Genomic DNA, 22576 nt, shown 5'->3' with positions numbered 1-22576 from the left:
AAAAAAGAAAAAGAAAAAAAGAAAGAAACAAAGAAACAAAGAAAGAAAAGAGAAAAAATACTTTAAAATTGACATGCATTTTTGTTTACAAAATAGTCACAAACTTTTCCACAATCCTTATTTGTCTTATAAACAATCTGCTTCACAGTACATTTATCCTGAGAGGAAATGATGGGACTACAGAGATTAGGCAGAATATATTTATAGTATATCCATTGTATTAACGAAGCAACATTTCTATTTTAAATTAATAAAGTATCAGAAAAGTGTAAAATAATAAAACTGAGCACATTCAGCACTGCTGACTGTTCATACTTAAAGTTAGATGGAATTAAATACATTAGGATACTCTGAACAATTTATTTTTACTGACTAAATCCTACCTCAAGTACAGCTAAAGACATTCATTGAAAATGCTTAGGATATGAAACACCTCTAAGTTAGAGTGGGAACTTTCTTATGTTATTCAGTGTGTAACCAAGGGATTAAGTCCAGTGTGGTAAGCGACTCTTAGAGTCCCCCCTCTCCTGGATGTCATGTACATGGTTCCTCCACAGCAAAGAAACTGATTTCTGTACAACAGACATGCAGAACAGAAGTGAGGAGGGCCCTGAGATGGAGACAATTGCACTCGTATAATAAAAGACCAAAGTTATAAATTCTTTTAAATAGCTAGTTAATACAGCTTTTGTAAATCAAGATAAATAATAACAGTGTAATTTATTTTTAACCCTTTAAATACTTAGTATATTAGAAAACTACTTAAACATCTTTACTAACTTTGCCTCTGTGTTGACTTGGCTTTCCTGGTAGCTTTCAATTTCTATCCAACTTAATGTCCTCTGTGATGGCGAAACAAACAAAGTAATCCTCTCCTACACAGTGCCCTCAGGAATGGATTTTATTGCATGTAATATGTTAGTCCAGACTTATTTGAAATGTTTTCAAATTAAAAAGTGTCTAAAACAGGAAAGTCAGTGAAATATTGAATAGAGGGGCAGAGCTTCATGACCTGAAAGTTAATTGTTGATTTTGCTCCTTGGGTGTAAACTAAGGTATGGAAGAGAGCATAGTTCAGTGTCGGCCTTTCTAGAAACTGAAGGGAAGCAGAAAATGAGGTCATTTCTTGATTCCTGATGCCCATATCTCTAGGATACATTCATAAAAATCCTTGAGGAGAAGAGCATGATACACTCTAGTAACACCCACAATATTATCATGCAAGAATGGAAGTATTGTTTCTTTATTAATGAATACTTTATCATATATGTTTGGACTTCAAAAATCCAGCAATGTTTGGATTCTTTTCAGAGAAAGTTTTGCCTTTTACTACAAATTTAAAAATTGAAATTTATGACAGATAAGTTTAGTACACAGTTAATTTAATTTTCATATGATTAACAATAATTAATAATGATAACCACATACTTACATTTATTTCAAAATTTTTAATTAGTATCTGATATATACTTATAATTAAAGTTCCTTTTTATACTACTTCATGTAAGAAAAATACTATGCGACTGTTACACAGTGTTTTTGACACTTGAGAACTTGTCCTAGAAAGCTATGATTTATTTTATATTTTTTTTACTAAATTTCACTTTTGTTTCCTACCTGCAGCAACCTATAAAAATGAGACAGCCCCCATTCCTTTCATATTTTCTTCTATTTCTAATCAGACTTCCAACCCCCTGAATTTTCATAGTTTTACATCTTCCAGATGATTAGACAAGGGGGCGGGGAGAAACGCTTTCAGCCTGCACTGGGAAAACAAGTGCTGAGAGCACAATCCTCAGTGACAAAATCACACACACACACAAAAAAAACCATGTTCCTTTTTTATTAGATATTTTCTTTATTTACATTTCCAATGTTATTCCTGGTTTCTCCTTTGAAAACTCCCTCCACCTATCCACTCCCCTCTTCCACTGCTCACCAACCCACCAACGCTTGCTTCCTGGCCCTGGCATTCACCTATTCTAGGGCATAGAACCTTCACAGCCATCCATTAGACAGAGCACAGGGTCCCCAATGAAGGAGCTAGAGAAAGCACCCAAAGAACTAAAGGGGTTTTCAGCTCCATAGGTGACACAACAATATGAATGAACCAATACCACCACCACCCCCAGAGCTCCCAGGGACTAAAACATCAACCAAAGAGTACACATGGTAGGATTCATGGCTCTAGCTGCATATGTAACAGAGTGTGGCCTAGTCGGTCATCAATAGGAGGAGATGCCCTTGGTCCTGTGAAGAACATGGTCCTAATCCAACATTAAGCCTCAATTTACAAGAATATCTGCCCAAATCCAAATGGAAAAGCTGAATAACATGACTTTAAGATACCTGAATAGTCGTACCCCCAGAGCTTGTGTCTCTAGCTGCATATGTAGCAGAAGATGGCCTAGTCTGTCATCATTAGAAGAGAGGCCCTTGGTCCTGCAAACTTTATATGCCCTGATATAGGAGAACACCAGGGCTAAGAAGTGGGAGTGGGTGGGTAGGGGAGCAGGGCAGGGGGAGGGTATAGGGAACTTTTGCCATAGCATTTGAAATGTAAATAAAGAAAATATCTAATAAAAAATGAAAAAAAAAAGAAAGCTGAAGCCAAAAAAAAAAAAAAGAGTATAGTCAAAATAAGAGATCTTAATATAGTCTTTCAAACTTGGCATGTAGCTATTGTCATACTCTCAATCATACGGAGCTGAAAACACTAGTCAAGAACCACCTTTTCAAATTAGCTCTGGATATTTCACACAAGAACTCCACAAGGCACAATTTTACGAGGACTACAACAATATAGAAACCTAAGCAGAAATTTTAAACACATAAATATTTATCAATGTCAGAAATCTGCTGCATATTTGAACGCACATGTGATAATGGGGGTGGGTTGGACATGCTACGACATATGTAAAGATGGAACTGAGATTATTTTACCTTTTTTCTTTTTATTACTAAATATTTTCTTTATCTACATTTCAAATGTTATCCCCTTTCCTCATTTCCTCTCCATAACCCCCCTATCCCCTTCCCCCTCCCCCTACTCACTAACCCACCCACTCCTGCTTCCCTGTCCTGGCATTCCCCTACACTAGAGCATCAAGTCTTCACAAGACCAAGAGCCTCTCCTCTCATTGATGTCCCACAAGGCCATCCTCTGCTACCTCTGTGGCTGGACCCTTGAGTCCCTCCATGTGTACTCTTTGGTTGGTGGTTTAGTCCCTTGGAACTCTGGAGGTACTGGTTGGTTCATATTGTTGTTCCTCCTATGGAGCTGCAAACCCCTTCAGCTCCTTGGGTCCTTTCCTTATACTGGTCAAGTTAAAGAAACTGAGTCAAAAAATAAGTGGGCCCATGTAGCCCCTACTCCAAAGTCAACAGAGAAATGTATGCTCATAAGAAAAAATGATCAAGTGGCATCTCACATTGAGTACACTGCTTAAAGCTGCAATGAAAAAAAAAAAAATCCCCCTTTCTTGTCTTTTAGAATTAAAATTGTCCAAAGAAGAGGAGAATGAAGACTCAATCCCCAAACCTTGCCAGTTACTTTCTTGGTTTTAGGATCATATTTGTCCAATATAATCAGTGCAAACATTGTGTCTTCTCCTTTGAGCCCAAACTAGCAGATTTCATTCCCTCAGTCTCAAATGTCTTCTCAAAAGCTTAAATCAAAGAAATACATTCTTAGCCTAATTAATATAACTTAATTAACTTGAGCTAAGCAGTTCAATAGCCCAAGGCACTAGTCATCAAGACATTCTCTGAAAAATAAGTCAGATATAGAAATTGAAAATATGTATTTTGTGAATTAAGTTAGATTTAAAGTATAAATGAAAATATTTTGGACTCACAAATAAAACTAAGTTTCCTAATATGAAAATGATATAAATATTACATTGTCTTGATGATAAATGTTTGCCAGTAGACATTATATCAGTAAATTCTCATTTGATGCAGTGGACTTCTTTGGGGAACGTTACTATTGTGTAGATGATGCAATGCTTTCTTAAATATGTTGTAGCTGGATTGGATGCTTTCCGAACATTTCTAAAATCAGAATTTAGTGAAGAAAATGTTGAGTTCTGGCTTGCCTGTGAAGACTTCAAGAAAACAGAATGTAGAGAAAAAATTGCTACCAAAGCTAAGATGATTTACTCCGAATTCATCGTAGCTGATGCACCAAAAGAGGTGAGTGAACTATCTCAGAATAATGAAGTTGCATCACCCAAAGGCTCTTCACAGTTAGAAATGAAGTTAACTCCATCTAAAGAGTAACCTAATCATTTCTTTTTCATAGATTAAAAATTGTCAGTAGACTCCAATATATACATATATTTAATGCCAGTATTTTTTAAGAAAATAATACATGTGAAAGAAAACAATCTTACCACTGGAATATCACCAGTTTTCATTTTTAATTTTTTAGAAGTCTTCATTATAGAATGTAGTAATGTTTTCTGTTCCAAAAGGAAGCATGAAACTTTTGTTAAAAAATGAGCCAGATATCTTTAGGAAGTGAGCAAGTCCCTTGTATAGAACTTAAAAATCAGCAAAATACAACACCTCTCAAGGGGGAATGTAAAAGTAGCTTATTCATCCAATGTCATTATCATCTCAGAGGATTACTGTTGAATAAATTTACCATTTCTAACTTTTTTGAACTCTGGTTAGCTGGTTCAATTCATGTTCTGGCTCAAACTTCTCTTTGAACTGACAAATTCAATCTGGCTCTTTTCAACTTCTCACTTAATTGTTCTGTATGGCCATATACTAACTCTGGCAACTTGTTCTAATCTGGCTCCTTCTTATTCTCTGACTTCAACTGTCTCTGCTGACCTGCACTGAACTGCATGAACTCACAAATAAATTCAACTCCATTACATTGCACTCACTGAACTATCAAATGACTGCATTGAACTGCTCCAAGCTGCACTAATTGAACTCACCTGACTGGACAGAACTGATTTAATTCTCTCTTGCTTCACTGCTCTTAAGTAGTAGACTTTCTTTCTTGTCTGTCCTCAAGAGAGCTGTGTGTATCCTACCTCTGACTCAATTTTGTCCAATCTCTAATTCATCACTTTCCTGCCCCTCAATTACACATTACTTTCAAACATGGCTGCTTCCTTCTATAACCTAAGTTTACCTATATTGTTTGGGATTAAAGGAGTATAATAAGGGCATCTTTTTATTCCAACCAGAGCAGCCATGTTGCTGGCTTAAAATTCCTCTACAGGGAATTCTAGAATGATTCTGATAATATCTTTTGAAATATTGTTCATTTTTAATTTTTATTGTGTACACGTGTGTGCTTTGCATGTATGCATATATATGCATAGCTTCACTCAAATGTGTTTTTATATGCCAGGTATAGACTTCCAGATATGTTACTATCCAACCATCTATCTACCTCAACTTCTAAATTTTATTTATTTTTGAGATTATAAAAAATTCCATTCACAAACCTTTCCCTTTATTTATTCCAAAACCTCCCATATACCCCTCCCTGCTCTCCTTCAAATTTGTGTCTTCCATTTTTCATACATGCAAAAATGGACACAGACCTTACCATTACATGAAGAACTAGAAGTTATCAAAAATGCAGAAAGGAGAGATGGTCTTCCCCAGGAAAGAACACACCAATTGATTGTCCACCTTAATTTTTGAGACAAGGTCTCTCATTGCAACTTGAGTTTACTGTTTTGGCTAAACTGTCTGCCAAACTAGCTGCCAGAATGCATCAATCTCCAACCTATCAGCATGAGGGTTAAAATCATGCCCAACAGTACTTGTGGGCTGGAAACCCAAACTCAGACCATCAAACTTGGATAAAAATGTTTTTCACTGAGCCCTTTAATGATATTTCTGATATAGAAAGTTTCATTAGTGTTTGGTTTAATTTTCAGTACAAAGATTGGATACCAAATAGTATAGTATTAATTGTAAATGGTATTTAAACAGTTTACATGTTAAAGTTGATAAAGATACCTTGAAATATGTAATACAAAGTCAAATTTTTTAATGAATAAGTAGTGGGAAATAGAAAGCTCTACTAACCCAGTAATGTCAAAACTTAGCTCATAGTACCAAATGTAAGAAAAACGTATGTGTCACTAGTAGTTATTACATTTTCTGATCCAACATCAGAATTTGTGCTGAGAGTAAAGTGTTGGTTCTTATGGGTATTGAGTAAGTTAGATAGAATGCAAATACATTGATTAAGAATCCAGGGCACAAAGTTGTAGCAAGTTCAACTTTTAGATGGACATTAATTACTGCAGTTGTTACTAGTTTGCTATAACACTAACAGACACAAGAGCTATTGAAGTGTGGCTTGGAATTCACAGGGGGTAGAAAAGAACTTCAGCTCATGTGGAGATGCTTCAACATTCATTTCCAAGTCACCACCTAAAAATCAATAAATAATTCTGGAAAGTTGAAAATGTAGTATTATGGTTTGTCAAGTTGATTAATGTGCCATTTCTTAAAAGTTTGAAAGCAACCCTGAAAAATGTATTTTATTGTGTTCCTCATTTCAAAGCCAGTGTTTTTTCTTCCTTACAAATATAATTAGCAGTGGCTACTTTAATATAAGAGTAAACATAATGGAAAATATGATAAAAATATAATTTTAAGATTATAGCTGAGAGGCTAAAGAGACTGCTCAGTGGTAAAGAACATTCAGTGGTCTTGCAGAGGATCAGGGTTTAATTCCCAGCACCCACAAAAGAGAACACAATCTGATGTCGTCCTCGACATTCAAGGATTCCAGGCAAATATGTGGTACATAGTCACATATACAGGAAAAACATCAATACCCACGAATAAAATAAAAATTAAAAATATAAAATAATACAGCTGAAGTCAAGGTTATAATTAAAAATTTTAACAAACTGTTGCTCATTCCCTAACTTTTCCTTCTAAAATAAACATCCTCGGAATAATTTAGCTACACAATGCAATTGCTGTTTCCATAAATAATACTTTTATAGGTTTAATATTTTACACATCTAATTAACTAAATAAAATACAAATAAATGTATAATACCTTTTCAAGTAATGGTTATATTGCTGCAAAATGACTCTGAAGTATGAATTCAAACATGAAAAAATTCATTGATATCAATGTGTGTGTGTGTGTGTGTGTGTGTGTTTCTGTATAACCACTCTCTTTCCTATTATTTACCATTAACTATTTCTAATGCAAATGACTCAGGGCACTTGAATGTTTTATTTACCAACTAATTTGTCAAATCATTATTGACTTTCAATTACATATTAAAGATAATATATACACTAGTAGGTTTTTTATTAAACAGAATTTTTGCATATTTTTAAAAATAATAAATTAAATAAGATAGGAAGAGAGATTGACTTGTACCAAAACTGCACAAAGAGAAAGGGGTGCATATGATAATAAAACACAGTTAAAGATAAATATTGACATAGCAACAAAGAGCAATTTCAACCACATAGAAAGTTATAGAATAGATTTCCAGAGTAGCTCACTGATTAAAGAGACAAGTCTTGACATATAATTCATGCTTTCTGAAAAGAAAATGAAGCTAGAATATTTCATATTGAAGACATACTAGAGTTTACCACTGTAGTATAAAGCATTGTGGTACTTTCAGGACTTGCATGTATTTTAAAATTGTTAATGTCAGCCAAAGGATGGAGAATAGGTTTGAGATCATTTTTTCCATTGTTGGAGATAAAGAAGCGTTGCAGGAAATATTAAAAAATGAACCCAACTCTCAACGGGGCCAGGCCAAGATCCTGTGCTACTGCTGCCACAAAACTCTCTAGAGCTACTCTTGGCCCACCAACTCACCAGCCCTGTGAGGCCACATCTCTGGGACACCCTGACAACCCAGTTCCTCTCGATTTCACACAATGACGCATGCACCCTGGTTAAACATATCAATACCTCATTACCTGGTAGAATCAAGACTCTTAATGCTTAATTACCCAATCAGATTTATGTATCAATAATAACACAATGTACAAAATGCCAATGCAATAATTTCATAGCCAAATGATAATGATAAAGCTTTAATCCAATTATTCTAACCTTTTAATAACACCACTTCAGCCTCCGTTCTGGTTCTCTCTCTCCTCCTGAGACATCTCTCTGTCTCAACTCCTCGCTCTCTCTCCCTTCTCCTATCCAATCACAAGTCTGCCACTGCCCTAAAGTGATTGGACAGGGGAAATCCTGCAACAAAGAAGTAACGGGAAAGATTCTAGATATATCTGGTAGGTAAATTTGATGAGACTACATGTTTTTCTTATAATTGGGTTAGAAGACACAATGATTTTTGTAAAGAGAAAGTTAATTTCAGAGCAGTTAATAAGAGGCTATTCTCCTTTATTCTATATTCAGCTGATACTCTGTAACTGACTCTGATAAAAAATTAAATTATAATCAATTTCTTAGAAGAAAATCCTACACATAAAGAAAAGAGGTCGAGACATGTTTTCTAGGTGTCTATTAAGTCTTTTTTCCTTCCAAACACTAATGTCTATTTTTTAGCTGTAAAAAAACGCTACTGACTTAATTTTAAATGACTGCATCTAGACTGTACTAAACTTCATTACTGACACTTGTACAAAAACTGACATCATATGGTTGTCAGAATACCAACCTAAAAGGCAGAGACTACATACAAAACCTGGCCTTTCAGGTTCTATGACAGAAGTAATTATTGCAGCTGCATTTTACACACTCTCTTTCATCTTGTCATCTTCCCTCTGGTTCCCCCTTTAACCACGAGATGCTCTGACATAGCATGTTTCCTAATGCTATGGAGTCTTTCACCTCTGAGATTCATTTCCTTGTCTAAATCAGGAAAATAACCTATGTACATAAAGCAGATAAAACAGTGATCAATGAAATAATATGAGTAGAAATTATCCCATCTTTGATATTTTAAAATATTTAATTGTACTTTTATATAAGCATTTCCTTATGTGAGCTATTAAAGTTTAAAGTATTAAAAATCTCACTTATAGATTTCTGTAAAGACATAAAGACTAATTTTTAAGGCTTTAATAGAGTGAAGTGTGAATATACACTGTAAAACCTGTGATTACAAAAAACATCTGCCATTCAAAGGAGAAAGTCGTTGAAGAAATCCCACCACAATGGGCTAAGCAAAAAAAGTTTCATGAAGCAAATGACCTGGTTATTTTGAATAGATGGCAAGACATTTTGAACATGTTTTTTAAATGTTTATGAAGATTTTCTTTTTTTATTTTTTATTAGGTATTTACTTCATTTACATTTCAAATGCTATCCCCAAAGTCCCCTATACCCTCCCCCCAATGCTCACCTACCCACCCGCTCCCACTTCTTGGCTCTGGTGTTCCCCTGTACTAGGACATATAAAGTTTGCAAGACCAAGGGGCCCTCTTCCCAATGATGACTGATTAGGCCATCTTCTGCTACATATGCAGCTAGAGACACGAGATCTGCGGGTTCTGGTTAGTTCATATTGTTGTTCCACCTATAGGGTTGCAGACCCCTTCAGCTCCTTAGGTACTTTCTCTAGTTCCTCCATTGGGAGCCCTGTGTTCCATACAATAGATGACTATGAGCATTCACTTCTGTGTTTGCCAGGCACCGGCATACCCTCACAAGAGACAACTATTATCAGGGTTCTTTCAGAAAAATCTTGATTGCATATGCAATAGAGTCTGCGTTTGGTGGCTGATTATGGGATGGAACCCTGGGTGGGGCAGGTTCATAGCAGCCTTATTTATAATAGCCAGAAGCTGGAAAGAACCGTGATGTCCCTCAACAGAGAATGGATACAAAAAATATGGTACATTTACACAATGGAATACTACTCAGCTATTAAAAACAATGAATTTATGAAATTCCTCAGCAAATGGATGGATCTGGAGGATATCATCCTGAGTGAGGTAACCCAATCACAAAAGAACTCACATAATATGCACTTACTGATAAGTGGATATTATCCCAGAAACTTAGAATACCCAAGATACAATTTGTAAAACACATGAAACTCAAGAAGAATGAAGACCAAAATGTGGACACTTCACCCTTTCTTAGAATTGGGAACAAAACACCCATAGAAGGAGTTACAAAGACAAAGTTTGGAGCTGAGACAAAAGGATGGACTATCCAGAAACTGCCCCATTTTGAACATTTTAAACAACTTTTTTTTCATGTTTCACTAATTTATGTGGAAAGCATTTGAGAGTAGCAAAGAAAGAACAAAATAGGTTGGCCTCACCACCCAGTGCTCCCAGAGACTAGACTACCAACCAAAGAGAAATACCTGGAGAGATCTATGGCTCCAGATACATATGTAGCAGAGGATGGCCTTGCCCAACAGAAATAGGGGAGGTGTTTGGTCCCGGGGAGGCTAGATGCCCCAGAGTAGGGGGCTGCTGGATAGGTGGGGTGGTAGAGTGGCGGTGGGTGGGGGAACACTCTCATATAGGCAAAAGGGAGAGGGGAGAACAGACATGTGATGGGGGATGGTGGAAGGGTAACCTAGAAGTGGGATATCATGGGATGGGGGATTGGTACAGGGGGTAACCAGGAAGTGAGATATCATTTGAGGTATAAACAAATGGAATGACTAATAATAATAAAAGAAAAAAATTAAAAAGAAAATGTAATTCTCAATATTAATTTTAGTTAGTCGTATTTCAGTTTGGACCATTATTACACATTTAGATATTGTGAAGCCAAAATATTAATTGGCTTTCAAAAACTGCTTATCTTATAAAATAAATTATAATACTACATTAATTTTTCACCAATGGTCTTATATGTCATTAATAAGGAAATTATTAGGAGATGGATAGTAAACACAGCAGTAAGTAGTACTTGTAGCAGACCTGAGTTTGGATCCCAGCACCCGTATGTTAGCTTGAAACTATCTTCTGTTACGCTAGTTCCAGGGAATCCCACCCCTCTTCTGACCTCCACAGACACCAAGCTTAATGTGGTTCACATACACATATGAAGACAAAACTCTCACACACCTAAAATGAAACAAATTAGTCTTGTAAAAAAAAAATGACAGTAGTATCAAGTCTACTCTTATACCCACTAGTACTAATAGCCAGAAGTTCCTTCCCATTCTGTAAGATTAGAAAGCTGTGCAGTCAAACCAAAATATAGTGTCTATAAATTATATAAATCCAGAGATACAATCTTCTGACACAGTGCATAATGAGGGTGCACAAGGCCCTGAGTTCAATTACTAGATGTTGGACTAATTAAACTAATAAAAATAAATATTCTCAAGCTCAGGTTAATTTATTACCAACCAAGCAACATTTTCTTATTTTATTCTTATATTTTATCTTACTTTAAAAAAATGTTCAAAGCAATTTCATATATAGATATTATGATTACATAATTTCCACCACCTTTCTTCTTTTCAACTCCTCTCATACCCCCATACTCCCTCTTAAAACCCTAAGTTGTTCTTTTATCATTATTTTTACATATATACATTTATACACATCCTACTGTGTACCATGAGTGTTGCTCATATTTACATGCATTTAAAGCTGCACACTTGAGCTTGTATGAACTCACATTTGTCTCATGGCCAACGACACCTGATTCATTCTCAACAACTTCTGCATCTAAGGTCGGTTCTTTGTAAAATTTCCCTCATCCATGTTGGCATGTCAACCAGTGTTGTTATTGGATGCAACTTTCTCTTATTTTGATGCAACAGTTGCCTTGTATTCTGTCTCTTACAACGCTAGTCTGCTGTCCCAGTATTTCCTGAGCCTTAGATAGAGGCAGTGCATTATAGTGCACCAGTAAGGAATAAGCACACCACAGTTATTTATTTTCTGCATATTTTCCACGTGTACATCTCATCTATTACAAAAAGAGTTTCTTTAATGAAGGGAACAAATGGCATTTACCTGTGAGAATATGGATACATAAAAAGAATGAGGTGTTTAATTATTAGTTTTCTCCATTTTTAATTAGAAAAAATGGCTTAAAATACAATATTAAGTATAAGACAGATGAAATTGCGTTGTATCTGGACAGACATGATAACTCCAGCACAGGGTGTTAAATTATACTTCAAGTAAAGTTAGTTTGAAATTGAACTGAGTAAAGAAATAGGTATGTGAAATGCTGATAGAGCAGAGCCTTTGAAAATGGGTGTGCAGATATTTCTTTGTGTTTCTGGAATAATACTTTGCATTTTCCATCCTACGTTCATTAATAGATATCATTTTATTGTCGATTCTCCAATGTGTTGAAGTCACTTTGAGAATTACTTTTTTATTTACCAGTTATTGATAGCTAACAATTTACTCCTAAATCTAGTCATCTCCAAATATATTCGTTTTATTCATTTCTTAGTTGCCTTCCATTTTATTTATTCTCTGACAGTTGTGTGCATATTGTATGCTACACACTATGTTGGTACATCTAAGAAAAGAGATGGTATTACTTCTTCAGTAGATCAGCTACCCAACTTTTTTGGAAGCCTTGGAATTTAAAGGATGACAGTAGATTTCACAATCATTCTAAAATAAAAATAAAATGCAAGGAAATAATATAATGGGAAAATCTGAGTTTGGAGATTAGAAAAAACGTGTATCAGAAAAGCAAATTAGCAAACCTTGACCAGGATTTGAGAAGATATGTAATTAAGTGAAACAGGAAGGGAAGAAGGAAGGACAGAAGAATGAGAAGAGTCAAAGAAAGGACTATCCAAACCCAGAGCAATTTACTTTAGTTGTGACAGCAGCTAGCAGCTGTTTGGCAGGGTGTATAAAACCCCTTCCATATCACCTTGAATTCTGCACTACCATTTCATCTATCTTCATTAAAGGGATCTCTTTTTAAAAATGAGTATCAGAGATGACAGATGAAGACAAACAGATGAGAGAGAGAGAGAGAGAGAGAGAGAGAGAGAGAGAGAGAGAACTAAAGGAACTGAAATAGTTGTCAAGTGATTTTATGTGGACTGTCTTGTTTCATCAGGACATGTATTCACTGCCTCGGAGAAATGTTACAAGCATCTACTGTGCAGGAGAAAATGATCTGAACTTTAGGGATGCAAGTAAATAAACAAACAAAGAAATCATTAAAATAATAAGCCTCCCAGCTAGCGGGATTGGTGAGGAAAGAGGTCTTCAGCTCATGCTTCTAGCTTTCAATTTCTTTCTTCTAAATCTACTACTCATTTTTAAGTGTTTATGACATAGCCTGGGAACCTTCCTATTTATCATAAAGGCATAAAATGCATAAACAGCCACATAAAATCCATTTTCGTTTCTATGAAATATTTAATTTCCCTTCTCATATTTTCTCTAATTTGTATAACACCTTAGACTATGGAGTCCAAGTTCAAATGCGGTCTTAGGAGGCAAAGGGTGACATGAATGTTTCTTCCAATTGTATATTTGTTCATAAAAACAACTTACATTTTTTTTTCAAATTAAAAATACAAACCTCATGTATTCTTTAAGCTGTCTTGTGTTTTTGAAATCAGGGCAACCAGGTTTATGCTGGTAAGAGAAAGCCGTCTGACTCTTTCCGAGCATCACTAACACTAAGATAACATCCCAAACATGTATACTTAGAAATCTGTGTGCATCGTGATTTTATGTGTCAGCTTCTTTTCCCACAGAAGCTGAAGGGGCATCTGGTTCTTATTCAATTCCATCTTTGCTTTGACTACTTGTCTAATTAATGAAGGTGCTTTTTTAATTCTATTCCCTTTCTTTCTCTTGCCTGATTTAATGTGTTAACAATGCTTCCCAACTTGTGTCATCTATTTCTGTCACCAAAACCACTGATAACAAGTAGATACATATGTGAGTAGTCACATATTCCTTGTAGATGCTGCAAAAAGCTATGTTTTCTTTAATCACAACCCTTGAGAATATATTTCAGGATTTTCACTTGCCTTTAATGATGCCAAAAATGAAGTAATACAAGAGGTATTAGTGGTAATTGAATGGAATTAAGTAACCAAAAACATGATTACAGATGGCTTTGATTTAAATAGTAATTTTTACACATTGTTGTGAATTGGGTCTCAGATGCTAAATGCTGAGTTCTGGCAAAGTGTTTTACTTATGCATACTTACATCCTTTGCTCAATCCTTTGCTCCAGCTACTCTATGCTTTCTAAATGAGGAAAGGCCACCTATATTTGAATTTGGGAGCCAAACTGAAAAATTTACATTCAAATTATATAAAAATATATAAAAGAGTTTAGGATTCAAAGAGAGACCCAACAGGTAATCTTTAAAATATATTCTTCCTGTGAAAATAATTTGTTGAAAGTTGAACGAATTTAAAATTTTGGGTGTACAAAAAAAGAAACTTGGCTTTCATAACTTTTAGCTAACCAAAATCATGAGAATTAAAATATTCTGGATCTTAAAATATACATGTTTTAAATAACTACAACATCTATAAAGCCATTTTCTCAATGCAACAAATTGTTCGCTCTCCATCTCAACCTTGCAAAGGCCTTTTCAAAAACTAGCAGGATTTAAAAACCTCAAAATGATTGTGATAACATCACAACTCTTGTTTCAAAGAATAACAAAAACTTATGTCCCACTTTCTTAGACTGACAGTAGTCTGTTATATAAGATAACCTTTTAAAATGTATGCAAATAAAATACTATTTCTGAAATCAAAGACTATACAAACAAAAGCAAATGTCCATTTATATTAATATAAATTGTTATATAGTTACTCTCATATAAACAATTTTATATTGTCAATATGTAATATTGTTTTGTGTGTGTGTGTGTGTGTGTNTGTGTGTGTGTGTGTGTGTGTGTGTGTGTGTGTGTGTGTGTGAAAATTGAAAGCTAAGTGTTATTTCCCATTCAAAGCTTTTATTTGCTAATAGTCTTTAAATCCTTTTAATGATATTTCTGGTTTGCCATTGTTTTGACAGGATGGTTGTAAGCCATCTCTTCATCTTCTCTTTTTCTAAGAGTCCATATCTAATCAGCATTTTCTATCATTCTTTAGAATATTCCTCAAGGCCAGCCATTCTTAAGACATGCCCTCAGGTTGCAAGGATTAGATAATAAGTCTTGCTTTCTCTATCTACTAAATGTGTTCGGAAAATACATGCTCTGTCCCTGCAGCATCACTCCCTAACTACCATCTGCCTGATAAGGTTTCTAGATTGCCTTCCTCATTCAGACCTGGCTAGTAAGCTCACCCAAAATCAATGATTACTTAAACACATGTTCGCTTTATTACCTTACTTAAAATCTCCTCATTGCTCTGCTGATACATAAAAAAAGTGGTACAGTGCTACAGGGTCTGTGACCTACTTAACTCGCTTAGCTATTGCCTTCACTCCTTTGAAGCCCAACAGGCTTCGTTCAATGAGTCCTCCTACAGACATGACCCAGATTTCATATTTTCTACACATGATAATAATTCAAAGCCCAGTTTCAAATTCCACTTTCTTGGGAGATACCTGTTTCTAGAAAGCATATTTGTTTTTTCTTTTCGATTGTTTTCTCAAAAATATGTCGTCCTAGTCACATCTTGATTTTCTTGGTATCCTCAGATTCTAACATAGTTGTATACAACTGTTCATTAAATACCCTAAATAAATTGAACTCAGGAAATAGTTTATATTTTTAAATATATCATACATTTTCCTAAACAATAAAGTAAATAGCTGTAATCATTTTACAGGTATATGTAACAGCATAAAAGATCAACATAAACAATTAGCACACTACTACTAATATTCCACTTGAAATTATTTTATATTTAAAGACATCCTTATTTAATCTTGCAAATTATTTTAGAATTGATTCCATTATTCAAAAATTTTTATCATTGTAAAAGACACAGTTGATAAGGAAAATAAAACTAGAAAGAAAAAAGAGAACAAACTACTGGAAATAAATATACATTCTGCTGATATTTTTGAGATATGTAGAAAATGAATAATTAGGAAAACTTTGGAAAGATAGTAAATAAAGGTTAATTCCATCCCCTGAATTGTTGAATGCTTTTCTCATAACAAATCTCCTTCTTCAGATAATCAAAACTAAACACTTAACATTAACTACATCTTTTATACCCAACTCTGTTTAAGCATAAACCCAATTTCTTAAAACTTCTACACCAGCATTATACACAATAACAAGAAAATAACAGAAACATCCTTTCTGTAACACAGGAAGGTTTTGGGAGGAATACTCATTGTAAAATCAAGCGTATGGAGAAAAAAAAATGCTATATGGATACACAAAGCAGAAAAAGTTTAGGTGGGAAAACAATTTGAAAAAGATTTATGTGAGACTCATTTTGGAACAGAAAATGCAGTAGCATGTTTTGGGATATAATCAGGTGTTGCAAGATACTTGATCACATTGTGAATTCCAGGATTGTGAGATTTACTGGGAAAACAAAAACAAAAACCAGTTTCTAATTGTGGTATGGCTTAGCAGTTAGCACACATATGTATCATAAATAATGAAGGTAAAGTTAGTTTGTAGAAGGACACACCCATGTTTGAGAGTGATGTCAAATTGAGTAACAGACAAACTGATGAATCAAAGAGAGGTTTGACAGATTAGAATATGCCCAACTCTCATGAGAAGAAAGAGGAAAGAGAAGCTACTTGAGGGGCAGTGCAGAGGGAAAGAGGAGGCACTTTTATAGGAAGAGATTTACAGAGACAAAGAATAAGCCAGACACATGTAAGACAGAGTGAGAAAGAGACTGAGAACAAACCAGAAGATCAGAACAGACTGCTAAAGTTAGAGACCAAGCACAATTCAATCAGAGGCCAAGAGAGAGGCCAGAATGATTCAGTCACCTTGGAGAGCAGTTTGAGACAGAGTATTGAGTCAGCCATCCAGAGCTCACAAGGAACAAGAAAGGGTGAATTTATTCAGTAGTAAGTATCAGAGTCTGAAAACATTCTAGGGCTAGGTAAGACTATATTGAGGACAGAAGTTTCCAGGACTAGGCCTAGGTTATCAGACAGAGGCAGTAAGCATTTGAGATGACAATTACATCAGGCGAATAAAAGTTACTATTATAAGCAGGAACAATCAAAATATTGAAAACAGAGAGTGACAGAAACAAATGTAATGGTGGGATGTTTCACATACATATCACAGAAAATTAATGGGATTCCAGATAAATATTTATATAATAAACAGTTATGAAATTGATATGGTAATACCATCCACAAGGTTGAAAGGAAAAGATTTTATAAGAAATAGCATAGAGGAAGGGAAGAATTTATGTAGTAAATGCCTAACCTGTAGGCACAAGACTAAAACTAAAAATAATTACTGTAAAGCTCTAGGATCAGTGGCACGATTTACACACACACACACACACACACACACACACACACACACACACACACACACACACATACACTCCATACTAGATAACTATCAGAAAAGAGCCGTCAGGGATAAATCTTCTATATCAAACTTGAACAAGCTAAAGAAAAATAATGACATTTCTATAAACATGGGGGTGTGATGTTTTTGTCACAGACATTAAGTGGAATTGCCAAGACATGTCTTCTAAAATTACTATCTCCTGCTCACCACTAAGATATCAAGAGCCAAGGATGGCAGTTCCTTGGAAAGGAACCAAGCAAGTCACAAATATTTTTGATAGAAATATTAGTTAGCATTAACGCATTTAAATGGAATTCTTTTAAAATTTTAAAATGATTTTGAATAAATATCCAACCATTTCTTCACTTGAATTTTTACAATATGTAGTCATTGGGTCCTTAGCCTTGTGAGGAATGAAAAATGTATAACTATCTGACAGATTTTCTGTGACAGAAAACCTTTTGTGAAGTCATCATTTTTTAATCTATTCATAATTCCACAAAGAAAATGTGACTTGAATTTAACCTTAAACACAAAAAGTCTTGTGAAAGACTTATATGAGAAAAAAAGTGATTTGGTTAAGCAGGGTAATATAAAAAATGTCAGAAGCAGCAAAATGTAAAGAATATGCTGAGAATTGTGTAGTTTTGTGGGGATACAAAGTATACATAGGGGCAGAGGGGATACATCTCAGTGATAGTGCTAGTGGCTGAACAAAAGAAACAAGTAACTCAGGACTACATAGCAAGGATCATGAATGCCTAAATCAAGGGTGACTGTGATCATGAGGATGGTGATGATGACAGTGGAGATGATGATAATGACGTGATAACAGTATACATGACTATACAATAGGCATCAATGAATGCTATTGTCAGTCAAACCTCTTCTGGAGAATGTCATAATAGGATAAGTTGTTTCAGACATCATTAGAAGAATATAAATCATTAGTGATGCTGTTGAAGAATTTCTACATATCTAACTAAAACAAATGGAAGCTTATATTCCCATATTCCTATTTTTTTTTAATTGGTTAGCCTGGGTGTTCACAAAACAAGACAAGTTCCTGATAGTCAATGTTTTTCCATTCTACTACAAAGAAGGTTAAATTCCTTTTTGCAGATCATAAGACGTACTAGACCTGGCTGGGTCTCCCCTTCACATCTCACACTTCTCAGACTTGGGTTTTCTTCTCTTGCATATTACACCCTAGACATCCAAGAAAGTAGCTATTTACAACCTAAAATCTTTACTGTACTATCTGTCAGAAATCTTTCTCCAAATTCTTAGATATCTAACTTTTTATTGTTCAGTTTTAATTATGATTTATTTAATTTTATCAGATGTCTTTCCCCCAAATAGAGACAGCATATGGCACATAATAGACACCTCCAATCATCTATTGAAATCAATTAATTAGTGTATCTCCCTGTAAATGTGCCACTTTTATTTTTCTAATGAAAGGATGAGATGAGACCCAATCTTTAGGTATGCATGGCTTGAGCTGATCCCAAAGCATTTATAACTATCCCTACGTCAAGGCCTGGAAGCTTCTAGCCTCTATACAATCTAATCATCTGCAGGCCCAGTCCTTGAAGGCTTCAGCTTCCAGTCTCCATCTGTTAACCTAGACCTAAAATATTTCAGCCTCCCAGATTTACTGCTGAATAAATTCACCCTTTCTAGCTTTTTCTGAACTCCGGCTGGTTTGTTCAACTCAAATATTTTGGCTCAGCCTCCTCTCCAAGCTGACTGATTCAAATTGGATTCTTTTGGCTTCTGGCTAAATTCCTCTGCCTGGCCTCATACTAACTTTGACAATATGTTCTAATCATCTAACCCCTTCTCATACTGTGGCTATGCTTAGTTCACCTGTGTTTACCTTGTTCCCTATGTAAACTGGATTCATAGAACTGTCCAGAAAAAACTGCCATAAATACATAACACCCACCATACGCCATATCATTTTTCTTTCTTGTTACTCTTAAGTAGCCTCTATTCTTCTATTATTCTCATGTAAGCTGGTTATATCCTATCTGTGACTCATTCTGTCAAATCTTTCTCTAATTCATCACTTTACCCTCAATTAAAGGTTACTTTGAAGCCTGGCTGCTTTCTTCTACAAACTAACCTTGCTTTCATTGCAAAGGATTAAAGGTGTATACTAAGAGCATGTTGTTATCTCTGTCAGATCATAGAGTAGCCCAGGTCATGTCTGCATTCTGACTGGACCATTTTTGGGGGGAGTGTGATCCCTTGCCAGACCAGCATTTGCTGGATTAAAATTCTTCTACATTTCACTTTAGTGACATCATCTGATTCAGACTATAAATAGACTAAAATAAGAAAACAGAAGCTCAGCAGTATCAAGGTCCAAGGCCACTGAGGCATCAGGTTTGAAAATCGCCATGTGATCTCTTATATGAAGAAGGGACAACTGACACTAGGTTTGGGGAATGTTTATAGAAATTTCAATTTTAATTTTATAGAAATTTCAATTTCAATATTCTGGATCTTTGAGGAAGGACCTAAGGAACTGATCAAAAGAATAAAATTATAGTTGGATCTGGGATCAGTGAGTATCTGAAATCCTCATCAAAGGAAACTATATGAGACCTAATCATGTACTTTTAATGACTTCTTCAATTTTGTTATATTTAATTATTGTTTTCCTTAAAATAATATTCACTAAAATATTTTATAACATTTATTCACTCGCAAACAAAACACTTTAAGGTAAGAGCCCTTATTGTTCATTTTTCTGCCTTGGAAATTAAAAGCACAAATTTGATTTTTTAGACACATAGCAAGCTAGGAGCTGAATTGGACTTAATTTCATCTCAATCTACCTATCATTTAGCTTCACTTCAATGCTGTATAGGTAATATTCATTAGCTTTCTTTTACCAAATCCCCAAATTGTAGCACTCTATCAACTCTCACATTTCTCCTGAGATGTTCTCATTCTAGTTCATAAATTTCTATTGATTTCTTATTTTGTGGTAAGTATTCAGCTAAGTACTAGAAATGATAACAAATGATAATCAGCACCTGCCTTTGGGAAGCTTATGATATTAAGATTCAAATATATTTTAGACGTCATGAATATTTTAGTTTAACTCAGTTGCCTTGAATAAAATTTTTGCTATTGAAATATTCTGAGATATGGGTGGAGATGATCAAGTACTGGAAAAGTAGGTTTATACTTCAGCAGTTCTTCAGGTGAATGGGTTATTATAATGTAATAGGTCTCTATTAGGCCCTTCTTGGTTTGGTTTTGTTGTTGTAGTTGCTGTAGTTGTTGTTTGTTGTCTCTGTATGTATATGTGTAATTCACCATATGTACATTTTCACCTGCAGAAGGTATGATGGCAATAAAGAAAACATATAACTTTTTTCATTTTTGTCAAGTAGAAAGAAACAGAATAGAAGAGCTTGGGAAACCACAAGTTTTACTGAGTATATGGAGAATGGTGAAACACAATCTAGGATATTATGACTATTCCTATATAAATACATGCTTGGAATTCAAGTCGAAAGTTTTAGACAAATAAACTGGTATAGGGAAAAGGCATCTCAAATTATCATGAGTCTTCTTTGCATTTTCATTTTGCCTCTTTAAAATATTGGGTGGGGTGCAGGATGCTGACATCTTAATGGAGATGGGGAGGACAGGGAGGAATGGGTGCAGAGCTGTGGGAGGGCAAATCGGAAGGGTTAACACCTGGACTGTAAAATAAATAAATAAATAAATAAATAAATAAATAAATAAATAAATAAATAAATGGAATAAATAAAATAAAATAATAAAATGGCTGTCCTCTAAAAACATTAAACATCAGCTTTATTAGTTTCCTGTCAATACCAATCCTCTCAAGTTTTAAATCCAAGAATGTGCTCATTGTGTCAAAACAATAAATAAATGTATGCCCTTGCTGCTATTTTCTATTAAATAACTTTGTTTGGAAATTTTTCAGCAGTTAAGTATATCTAGTATCCTGATAAGGCATGCATGGTTTGAATCTCATGTAATGACATGCTATCTTTTCTCTACAGATCAACATTGACTTCAGTACCAGAGACCTCATCTCAAGGAATATTGCTGAACCAACTCCAAAATGCTTTGATGAGGCTCAGAAATTAATCTATAGTCTGATGGCCAAGGATTCATTCCCTCGTTTTCTAAAGTCAGAAATTTATAAGAAATTGGTAAATAGCCAACAGGTTGGAAATCATAAAAGATGGCTGCCTTTCTTATGAAACAGGTAAATAAAATCGTATATGAAAACCTGCGATATAAAACATACAAACAACGCAATAGATTTCAGGGTTTGGAAAATTTTTACTTTATCAGAATATATATATATATATATATATGTGTGTGTGTGTGTGTGTGTGTATATATATATATATATATATATATATATATATATATATATATAAATTCATACTTACATACATGACTATATGTCACATAAATTTAGTCATTTTATCAGGTACTTAACAATATTCTGGAAAAATACAAAGTGAGTTGATGAAGATAAATAAAACTTTTCAACCATAAGTGAATATTTTTATGTATTATAATTTTAAAAAAATATACAAATCTTCATGTCACTGAGTTGAGGACTGCCTAGCATTATATACAACATATAAAATGCCATTTGCATTATTCAAAAACCTCAGTGCTATAAAAAGAAAATTATTTTTACATTTCATGTTTTTATTAGATATTTTCTTCATTTACATTTCAAATGCTATCCCCAAAGCCCCCTATACCCTCCCCCTGCCCTGCTCTCCAATCCACCCACTCCTGTTTTCTGGTCCTAACATTCCCCTGTACTGGTGCATATGATCTTCCCAAGACTAAGGGCCTCTCCTCCCATTGATAGCCGACTAGGCCATCCTCTGCTACATATGCAACTAGAGAGACAGCTCTGGGGGGTACTGGTTAGTTCATGTTGTTGATCCTCCTTTAGGATTGCCGACCCCTGTAGCTCCTTGGGTACTTTCTCGAGCTCCTTCATTGGGGGTCCTGTGTTACATCCAATAGATGACTGTGAGCATCCACTTCTGTATTTGCCAGGCACTAGCAGAGCCTCACAAGAGATAGCTATATCAGGGTTCTGTCAGCACACTCTTAACCTAAACAAAATTTTTCATTAGCTGGATTCAACTATTCTTTGTGA

At 34.8% G+C, this 22576-nt stretch overlaps 1 protein-coding gene across 1 annotated transcript in view; it reads left to right on the top strand.

Annotated features, from left to right (window-relative positions):
• The window catches only part of Rgs21 (regulator of G protein signaling 21), a 47200-nt gene extending 25553 nt beyond the window's left edge, over window positions 1-21647 (top strand). The window contains exons 4-5 of the mRNA XM_021199199.1: window positions 4028-4194; window positions 21444-21647. Of these exons, the coding sequence (XP_021054858.1) occupies window positions 4028-4194; window positions 21444-21647 (371 nt within the window). The remainder of the gene's footprint in view (window positions 1-4027; window positions 4195-21443) is intronic.
• The last annotated feature ends 929 nt before the right edge of the window (window positions 21648-22576 follow it).

This window comes from Mus pahari, chromosome 5 (genome assembly GCF_900095145.1).
Source record: "Mus pahari chromosome 5, PAHARI_EIJ_v1.1, whole genome shotgun sequence".
NCBI lineage: Eukaryota > Metazoa > Chordata > Mammalia > Rodentia > Muridae > Mus > Mus pahari.
Note: the sequence above shows the minus strand (reverse complement) of the source record. Positions and strands in the feature narration are given on the sequence as shown.